Source organism: Tubulanus polymorphus, chromosome 2, assembly GCF_964204645.1.
Source record: "Tubulanus polymorphus chromosome 2, tnTubPoly1.2, whole genome shotgun sequence".
Taxonomy (NCBI): Eukaryota; Metazoa; Nemertea; class Palaeonemertea; order Tubulaniformes; family Tubulanidae; genus Tubulanus; species Tubulanus polymorphus.
The window spans coordinates 20,224,880-20,236,038 of NC_134026.1; the positions used below are offsets into that span (position 1 = coordinate 20,224,880).

At 39.8% G+C, this 11,159-nt stretch overlaps 1 protein-coding gene across 1 annotated transcript in view; it reads right to left on the reverse strand.

The window, feature by feature from the left end:
* The window catches only part of LOC141900114 (uncharacterized), a 37,606-nt gene extending 26,471 nt beyond the window's left edge, over positions 1–11,135 (reverse strand). Inside the window, exons 1-4 of the mRNA XM_074786854.1 lie at positions 11,063–11,135; positions 9,951–10,113; positions 4,312–4,397; positions 1,444–1,584 (exon numbers count right to left, since the gene is read on the reverse strand). Coding sequence (XP_074642955.1) covers positions 1,444–1,584; positions 4,312–4,397; positions 9,951–10,088 — 365 coding nt within the window. The 5' untranslated portion in view covers positions 10,089–10,113; positions 11,063–11,135. The remainder of the gene's footprint in view (positions 1–1,443; positions 1,585–4,311; positions 4,398–9,950; positions 10,114–11,062) is intronic.
* Between the last annotated feature and the right edge of the window lie 24 nt (positions 11,136–11,159).

An 11,159-nucleotide genomic window follows, 5' to 3' on the forward strand; every position in this document is an offset into this window, starting at 1 on the left:
CAATAACGCTGTCTGGCCCCTGGATTCTAGTTCAGGTTCCCTCGTACCCAGGAGAGGATGACGGAGATCAATTTCAACACGAATCCCGGGCTCAATTCTCATATGACTAATGTTTGAAATTTTTTAAAATTTAGGTTACATTCAAAAACCAGTGTTCTCAGCAGAACTCGCTTAATTCGGATTTTTCAATCCGGATTTTCGCTCAATTTGCATGCAATATTTTCGGTCCGTTTAACTAGGAACTGTGTAAACTATCGTTTACAATTCGGATTTTACTTTATTCGGAGAAATCTGGCTGGTCCCGAGTCATCCGAATTAAGCGAGTTCTACCGTGTAAAACTAATGAGTTGACATAAACTTTTGTTCATGTCCTGTAAGTTTTTATGCTACATTACTTCTGTTTCTGGTTATTCCACCTGAGGATGGCTATAAGTCAACAGCCGAAGCGTTGTGGTTCCTTATTAATAAACTTATATCGTAAAAAAATTCAAATTGTAGGACTTCTTCGATTATCTACGGTGTACGCGGATTAGAGTGCTTCATTTGATAACTGCATTCAGATGTATGAAAACTAGAAAGGTTTGTTTTGGAATGGGGACGATGATTAAACCTTGGAGTAATGACTACGCCAAGATTGAACGGTCAAAACGAGAAAAGAAACATGTGCACGAGACCACTTCACGTTCCTTTTCCTCCACACGCGCTTTTATTGACGATTTTCTTTCCGATACAAAAACAATTCCGGTGCGAGCAGTTGCTATCCACTTGAATTATAGCTAGAAGCGTGTAAATTGTTTAATCCGTAACTTTCTACGCGGGGAAGGGGAAACTATGCGTGCATAAATCAACATCGTCTTCTTCTTTGGAAAGTAAGAAATGAAATTTCACCGCAATCTAAGCTTTAATCAGGTTTACTCGAGCACTAAAACGATAGATGGATCTTATTATCCTATAGATCTATGTCCTGACCTACAACCTGCGGGAGACCGATACGGCGTGGCCACTTTACGCCCATTTACAAATCCCCACAGTTTTCCCTTAATTTTCCATGTCGATGTGATTACCCCAAATTCCCTGAGTGAATCAGAGAAACTTCTAGGTTTAAAATGTTAAAATTCATTCATTTTTCATTGAATCATGTATAAGCCTTTGTAGCAAATGCTATTCTACTTTCTTTTTTTAGAAATTAAGCCCGTCTTCGATATGGTACACGCCTTTGTAGCAAATGCTATTCTGATCTCTGTTTTTTTTTCTAGAAATCAAGTCCATCTTCAATATGGTTCTGTTTTTTTTTAGGCACTAAGTCCGTCTTGAATATGGTATAAGCCTTTGTAGCAAATGTTATTCTACTCTCCGTATTTTTTTAGAAATCTAATCCCTCCAATTTGTGAAATCTAAACCAATGAACATGGGCCTCGGTCGCCGGCGATTAGGAATACAAACCAGCACATGAGTTCGAAGATTTTAGCGAACGTTCCCTTTCTGCGTCGGAACGCCGTGAGCACCTCTTCGGGCGATCCCGGCGCTTCGTTGTCGAACTGCAAGATGTACATATTCTTCGACGTCATCCATCGGAAAATGATTCTGTAAAATATAGATATCGAGAGGCAAGATTTTAGAAGGTTATCTAAAAACAGCCGCAACTACTTTCGACAGTCGTTCGTGGTGACTCTTAATCATTTGGTCAATAGTCACGATCACGCGAGCATTTTTGGCTAATTTTGGAATAACTGTTCACATGGGTGCCCAATGGGCCCATGCCTGTTTGGCCCATCCAAAAACGTCGGACCAGGCCCGAGCCACATTCTAGCACGAGACAAATGATTGCGTTGGAATTGCAACTGGTACCGGAAATGACCCACTTCCCTTAGTTTGAGCATTGTTTAGTATCGAGTGAATGGTTTGCGCGTGAGCGTGCTCTAAATGTGACTCGGGTCTGATCCGTGCCAATTTGGCCCAGGCCAAATCGTCTCTGTAAGATCGCGCCTAATATCCAGTTCCACTACTAGCACGCGATGATTTGACGGAATTCCGGCGAAGTTCAGCATCGCGGAGGATTTTCCATAACCGAAATACTGTACACATTTAGAAGACCTAAATAAACCATCTCACAGAATAGAATCTGTCAAATTCTGCTCGAATGCGATATTTCAATACTTAATTCGATGTAATCGTTCTTCAGGGGCTGATTCGAATTTCAGTCTCTGTAGATTCATGGTATTTTCGGGTAATCTTAATATTCGCTCAAAAATTGTATTAGTATTTGTTTATGGGGTTTGGGTAGCTGGTCGGTAAAAATATAAATTGATCATTGATGGTAAAATTCACATATAGAGCCTGTGGGGGCCGGTCTCAATGAGTCGCGCAGTCGCAACCGGCACACACTGCTCTTGCGAATTACACGGAGACCAGTCGTGCATGATCGCATTGCAGTTGCAAGTTGAGGTATGCTGGCCATAAGTAAAAATCCCTTAATACGGGAAAGATTCATGATTATATATTTAGACAGTATTTGGGAATAAATCTGGCACATCAGATAAAATGAAACCGCTCAATAGGGCAAGGCAATGAGGCCTTCCGGGAAAAAATCCTGAAAATTTGATTGGCTATATTGCAAAGTATCAATCCTGTATCAATCGATGTATCAATCCTACATTCATCTATTTTGGTAATATCATATACATTGCGCTCTATATATTTCCACTCTGTATCGGATATGGCCCAGATCTGACCTGGTAAATCTAATTAATGAAACGGCTCTAATTGGGGGTGAACTGTATAATTGGTACGCTGGATGTTTGACGCGCCCGCACACAGGAGTCGGTAAGCTTCAAATCATCTTCATCGGAATATAATTGGTTCACGAGCTTTAATACCATTCAATTGAGTCATGCTATATTGTTTACAGTTGTACGGTTCAGTAGGTAGATAGATCTCTTTTACTCTGTAACTATACCTGCAGGATACAGTAACAGCGGCTACAGCACCCATGTGTATCGATGTACCGAGCTATAGTGCCGATGCAAACGCTAGTTCAACGACTTCGCGAAAATAAGCTAAAGCCTAAAACTCAAGGCCCAGTTTTAGAGACTGGTATTACCTTTAACCAGAGGGCTAACTCAATTCATTTTCAGCCGAGTTAACCCCGGGGTTAAAGGTAATACCAGTCTATCAAACCAGCCCCTGGTAGCATAAGATCCGACCTGATCGTCGGATCGTTAAGGAATCAGCGGCCAGTTTTTCGTTTGTGGAATATTCGCAACATGAGTTTACTAAAGATCGTTAAAACTGATCGCAGACCAGTCGTAAGTCCATCGAACGTGTCTTATGTGACCTGAATGCACTAATGCCCGATCGTAAAGTTACAGCCAATACATGAACAGCTATATTCACATCACATGACTTAGGTCCTAGGGGTGTATTCTTTTATCAGATCGGAGAATCCTTTTGCCACCAATTGTACTCTATTATTGGTCATGTCATGACCTTTGGTAGAGTCCGAAAACCTCCTTTCTGTCGAGGTGGTGTGATAAGGATTTTATGCGGAGCCAACCGGCGATTTCGGATGGTGACTTCGGAGGTCGTAAAAGAGTACACCCTGGGCGTTCGGTTCAAAACGGTCACGGATCTCGGGTGACCTGAACGTAACCGAGATCCGACGAACGAGTGGAACGATCCTCCGAGATCTCGGAACACAAGACACGCTCATTTTGATGAGTAAAAGACAATCAAACTGACGATACTAGAAACAATTTCAAACATCTAAAATCTCAGTCTGCAAACCGACCAAGTCATTACTGTATTTGTGCATTGCAACAAACGCCTCTGATCGGCTTTGTCTTTTGACGAATGTCTATCAATCATATTACCATGAATCATCTCAAAATGAACTAATACGCGTGAAGGTTCGAGATATATTTCCAAAAAACTAGTTCTGACCAACATTATTTTGAATTACGTACTAGACCTTTAACTGGAAAGTCGGGTGGGCCACGTTAGATCCGGTAAACCACACAAAGACAAAAATTTTGAGCTGGTGACAAGATCATATGGTTCATCAAGGCAAACTTAAACCACATTATTGCTCACTATTTGACTCATAAAAAACCATAGCCCGTTAGGCCACCATATACAGTATTTTGACATTTTTCTAAACGCGATGCTATCTGACTCAGCCCGCACAGCTTTTCATACACTACAATAATCATCGAGGCCTTTTTAGGAGTTTCGCGTGGCAACAACATGGGTTGTCAACAAAGAGTTGACCTACATTCTACTTCTCGTTGTAAGTTGTGGTTGGTTGGTACGTACCTGACTTTTTCGATTTCCGTAAAGTTCGTGCAGTGCACCAAATCCCACATCAGATCGCGAAACGATCGATGTGGGTAGCGGGCCACCTAAAATTATAAAAACCAATACAAAATTTAAACATACAGGCTTACAAGCAGTGAAATTGCAGAGGGCTGCTATAAGTTGCGATCATATGGGCATAGTTGGTCTGTGCCAAATTAGGCCCGGAATAACTGTTCACAAGAGTGCCAAATGGCTCTGTGCCTGCTTGGCACAATCAAAAACGTCAGACCAGGCCCAAACCAAATTTAAGCATGGGTCAAACCATTGGGTATGATTCACTTCACTTTGTTTGAGCATTGTTTAGTATCAAGTGAGTGGTTTGCGTGTGAACAAGCTCTCTAATTAGGCACAGAACAAATTTGACTCGGGTCCGATCCGTACTAATTTGGCCGGGCCAATAATGCTTATATGATCACGGCTAGTCTTTGAACCTGATAACATGGACACAACTGGTCACGACCGTGATATTTTGCTTCTATATTCATAAAACAATGGCCCATTAAATAATTCTAAAATCCGTGAATGGATTAACCTAACTTTCAGGTCTTCGAGTACGCGGAAACCATAAGGACACAAAATCACCCCAGATCTTTTTAAATAATATTATACAGTATTTCACTTTCTATACTTGTAACGAAGTATGTACACAGGACAATATGACAATCTTGATTTCAGGACTATCAGAACAATCTAACAAATAACTCTCTATCTCCGTACGTGCTCCGTGGCTGAATGATCCCATTATTTTCTAGGTTATTCATATTTACATATATATTATCGCGTATCATACGGAAAAACGGCTTGACACAAAAATTGAGCACGACGTTTTCGCGAAAAGCCATTGACTGGGCTGTACTGGCCCGAATACGCGGCACAATAACGAAATAATAATAATAATTTTCTTTTTCTTTTTTTCGTGTCGTCGTGTGCGCTGTCATATAGGCGTAATTAACAGTCTGAACAGTAATAACAATGTTGAACAAACAGAACATCATCGGCTAAATAAATATGATGAACCGATCGCCATTTAGATGTCAGATTTTGATACACCCCGATGTCTATACGTACTACATGACCTCAAAATTTTTTATTTCGAATCAAATAAAAATCTTTACGCGGTTCATTCGTTTCACCAGACCGCATTAAATTGATCATTACACGTCGACTGTTTCAGATCTGTGAACCGATATACTGCGCATAATTCATTTGAAATTGTTTCGAAATTTTTTTTTCATATCCCCCTATAGCAGCAATGCTTAGGCGACGAAATGGATTTTCTAACCACTTTGACCGGTCCAAAAATTTCGGTTTAGTTTCACTTTTTTTAAATATCAAAATAGGGAACGTCCCTCTTATTGATTCGAATGGTATAGATTTGGTTTGATTTGATTTGGTGTCCCTTTACAAAGCCACCACACTTGCCGAGAACGAAACAAACAATCGAGCAGATAGTTATAGTTAAGATACAATATAATAAGATTTAAGATACGAGAATATGAAAGTAGAAAAAGGCTTTGTTATAGGGGGTTTGATTTTGATCGAGTAGTTTGCGATCGTCCGTCGTATCTAACAGAATTTTCGTTTAAATCGAACTACCAGTGGTCTTAAATCGAAGTACCAGTGGTCGTAAATGGAAGTACCAATGTAGGTTTTATCCATCAGCGCTCGAACTATTTCTCAAATAATGCGACCAGCGTTTGAAATGGTAAAATGTCGATTTCGATTGTAGCGGACACTGGTATTACGGCGGAGATAATGAAGAACGGGAGAAACGTGATAACATCGAAGAGCACGGGTACTAACACGGCCGCGCGATTCAGTTGCTTGCCGGTTCAGACTGAATGGAAGATTGTTTGAATGAACCGGAACCGAATTTCCAATTATGTACTTCGATTTCAAAAAAAAAAAATTCTGTTAACTCGACCGCCGATCACACAACTATATTTGTACTTCGATTTCCGATTTCAAAATCAAACCCCCTGTTTCGCTCCCGGCAGGTGTGGTGGGTCTGTAAGGGACACTCAATCAAAAAATCAAAGGAAATTTACCAGTCTTAAATAAATAACAGGGAAAATTCCTTTTTTAAGATTCAAAAAACACGGTCGCGCGTGTTCGGGAGAAGTTAAAATTTTTGAATCAGTTCCTATAGATATCCGGTAATTGAATCTTTTCAAGCCTTCACACGCAGTTAAGTAGAGTTACGTTAAATTGCAACAGGCCATTCGTCGTTATCAATACTCTATTCACCAAACGGATTTGGTACCGACCAAATATGGTGATCGGCGGAACGAAAAAATACATTATATATATATATATATATATATACATATATATATATATATATATATATATATATACACATATATATATATAATACCAAATCATCCTTGTACTATACTGAATGTCAACGTGATAAGCATTCAGCGACACTCTTGTCTCGAGAAGATATTTTCACTAAGATAAAAGTTAAGTGATATATCTATATTGCTCAGTCGACGCGCTGAATGGTTTGCCCACGTTCAGACTTACATAAATCATATAGCTAGAAGCTATAGCCTTAATAAAGCCAGAAAACCCAACGGAAAATGGACCTCAGATCATTTCCGAAAAGCGCATTGATCCCTATAGTGGATACTGAGACCGGAGCGGGACCATACCCCTAAATAGGATAGGTTCCATCAAAAATACATAAAGAGATGTATTTTTGGTTCCATACAATAACCGGTACTAACCACCTACCAAATTTGGCCAAGGTAAAACAGGCACTGGCCCATTTGGCACCAGTAAGGACCACAGTGTTGTTCCAGCCCTTATTTGGCACATTTACATATAATGTTTTATGTGTTTTACAAACACATTCTCGAGCGTCTTCATAAATCAGCTGGAATAACTTCTCAACGCCCACATTGAGGAGAGGACTACTAAAATCAAACATTAGCATTGACTTCACAGCGAATTGGAACAAAATTTCAAGTGAATGAAGGACCTATTTCGATCTGGTTCGCAGATAGGAGAGGCCTAATACCATACAAAATTCCGATTGAAAGAAACGAGCTCTTACATTTACGAAGATTGTCAAGTCTCGCAAAGAAAAGACATTTCGGGGACTTGCAGGACAAGGCAAACTCTATATACATATACAATGAATAAAAATGCTTACAATGTGAAGCACTATGCAAAATACCGACATGAGAACTATTCATAGCATGGTATGTGCGTACTATTTATCTTTTGCCGATTTATCGCCGAGTTTTTGTCAGTCGGCGTCTGAACACATATATTTCTGGATGATAGCGAACGATCCGATGTTTGATCCGCTCTAAGAAATAACATCGTTATTAAGTTATCAATTCTAGCTATAAGGTATCATCTCCTGATTACATGAGGCGGTGTTAAAAGATCCTATGTATCCTGTTATGCGTCTTCATTACTTAACCCCTTCTCTTTGGAAACGGGGCACTGAATTTCATATACCAGCTACCCTAAAATATTACACATAGGCCTACGTATTTTCAACTAGTGTTCTCCGCAACAGGTTTTAGAGGGGCGGCTACCTCGTTCATTTCTATATCCATCCCTCTGAAAATCAGCTACCCCGTATAAATATATCTTCTGCCCCTACCAGAGTGGATGATGTCAATATCAACTATGAAAGCTGATAATAGCTTTACATTGAGTTAATGTGAAAATAGAAGATTACAAATTTTCTGTATTTTTCTAGCGGATCGAAAGCAACAACAATGTCCTACACCTAAAAATGAATGCAGCCCCTTTAAAATTCAGCATTAAAGAACACTGACTAGGCCTTTTTTGACACCTGTCAGAGTTGGTTGTCCAGTTTGGAACAAAGATTGCCGCAATCCAACTCGGCGGCTCTAAACTAATGAACGAAAGAATATATTTTCTCAAATGTAACATAATTATTGGTATACATGATACATTCAAGCAGGACATCCCAAGCCCTACTAACTAAAAGCCCCAACTAAACCTTGAAATTATTTCAAATATAGGCCTATGTCGTATATAGGACTATAGTTCAAACAACTCGCTTGGTGCTTGAAAAAACCTGAACACTATTATTTATACGTCAAAACATGTCGGTTTTAAATTATTAGACTCATAATGAATATTCTAGTAGCGTGACGCATACAGGAACATCGTATTATCAGCAAAAATGTCGATTCCAATTCCGAGATACAGACTATACAGACATCAACGATGAATACGAACTCAAAGAACATATAGACGTGATACCGAAATAGGAAAAGACCCGACACAATATATCATCAACATTATCTCTGTGTTCCGCTGAATGAGTGAACCGCAATCTATTGAACGCACGAAACCCCAAGTGAGTCAGGCACAGGAAGAGATGCAGACTAAAAACAATTAGGCTACATATATATTTTTCTGTCCACACGTCGAATAACCCTTTCCTTCTGACGACGTGTCGAGCATCAGAATCGGCCGCAGTCGTATAACTTTCCGATTCGTTAAGATTCTCCTACGTAAAAAGTCATTAACATAAGTCTGAGGACAAACATCCAGTAGGCTAGGGTTCTATTGGGATATCAATTTTGCCGATATATTAGCCTATGCAAAAGATATGCCAAAAGTGATATAGTAGGCCATTTTTCAATGGTTCAGGCCAGGGCCAGTATTGCATGGTTGTCCACTGGTTTTTAAAACTGGAGTTTCTGACTGAGCAAGAAATTGGTCGGTATACGTTTTAGCATTGAAAATGAAAATTCTAAATCTAGGTACAAAACGAGAGAACATGAGATGCCCAGAATTGAAATTAATTGCAATATGAATCGATGTACTACTGACTACAGCACTGTGCGTACAGAATTGATCCATATTTGGACTCGGCAAAATATAGCCATACAAACATGAAATATATCGCGCGCTTGCCAGATGTTTTTAAGTATCTGTGTACATCTATGAGGCATTATACAGCGAAAACTATATCGTCTATTCAGGCAGCTATCTTGTGGCATAGATTAAGTTCCCGGCCTGGGATATCGATTTTAAGCATCATCTGCTGTGATCTCTGCAGTACACTGTTTCGACAATAAAATGTTTATTCGTTGAGATTATATTTTACAGCCACCTCCTGATACCTCGTTTCCTGAGCTAGGTCAAGTGACCCGATAGAATCTCATGGAAACTATACACCTAACCATGAGTGCAGTTTAACATGTTTAAAGTTTTGATATCCTGGTGCAAATTACTGATTGCAACTCAACCATGGATTTGAATTGGATGAATTCCTCGAACGGGACCCTGGTATTTCTATAACTGGGCACCTCAAGCAATTTTCAAGTTGAATTTGTTGTGGGCCAACTGTAAGGCTACAACGTGCTACTATGTACCACATTGCTAAATGATACCAACCAGGCAATAAGCCAATGACAAAACCATGAGATGACAGAGAAGGCCTGGACCAAATAAACATGATGATATCAAGGTGTCAGATGGATTCGTTAAGAAGCTCATAATCGTTTTTTGGAACGAATAGAGGAACCACCATCGCGGTGCAGCTGAACAATTAATTTCTAACACAACAGCAGAGAACGCATATAGCCTACACTTACCATGATTGCATGTTCATCGACGCGCGAGAAGGAATCTGTATGTTCGTACACTTGGTGTTTGAGGAATTTAGGAGGTGTAGGACCCGGCCTCGCCGATGCGTTCACCGGCTGGGGATTGAAACTCGCTGGAGCAGCCATCTTGTTTTATCTTTCTTTAACAATCCTACAAATCGAATTTAAAAAAACATCATTGAATTTTCTACCAGGCTGCAAGAACTTAAGCGTAAGAACTTAAGTAGAACCTGTATCCAGACTCACTGGAAGAGTCACACCGTAACTGTTAGGGCCTTATTCAGAAATTTACTTTTGCCCAAGCCTATTACAACAAGCCATTCTTCCCAAGACACAACTGGAGATTAGTTCCAGTTGTGTCTCAAATTAACATGACTAGCCCATTTCATACATATATAGCCTACTCTCTCATACCAGCGTGACTAATCTAAATTCAGAAATTTATAGGCCTATCTCAACTGTCAAACCTGGAGCAGAGGGCTTACCCATTGTCTGGTTTTCAGACAAAATCAAGCTATTTTTTAGGATGTAGTACCGGTACGCTATCGAGGTCTGTCTCAGCATTTAAGTGGACAAACTATGTCAAGCCCACTTTTAACGTCAGCTTATAAACTAATTAGTTGATTTATAGGGCAACTTCATCATTCCAATATAAACACTTGTTTGAACCAATATATTGCAATAATAGCAACCAACAAACAAGCTCCAAACACTACCACTCTTCATCTATTTTCAAAGTGACAAATGACATATGATGTTCACAAAATTAATCATGACAAAAAGTAGGCCTATAAACTATGCATTGACAACCTAAGTGCTAGAATCTAATTAGAGATTCAATTGTCTTGTCAATGTGACAGATACTCTTATTGTTATCAAGAAGATACCGGTATCAACAACAACAGGGCGGGCCCGGCGGGGATTCCCAACAATGGCGTACTCGGCGTCTACGCGGTCTGCGAATAATTTGATGTCTAACCGATTCGAATCATCGATAAAACGTTGAAAATTCTCAGTAGATTAAACGCACGCGGATAGAAAAGAAGCTTTTCGGTCCGACGGTATAAGAAATTACGAAAATCAAAGCTCGATATACTGACCTTATGCATGTATTTTACTGCGGAAGATCCGATCAACTCTTTCTCTCGTCAAATAGCTCGCACCGACTCGTCGCGTTACTATGACGTCACTAGACGC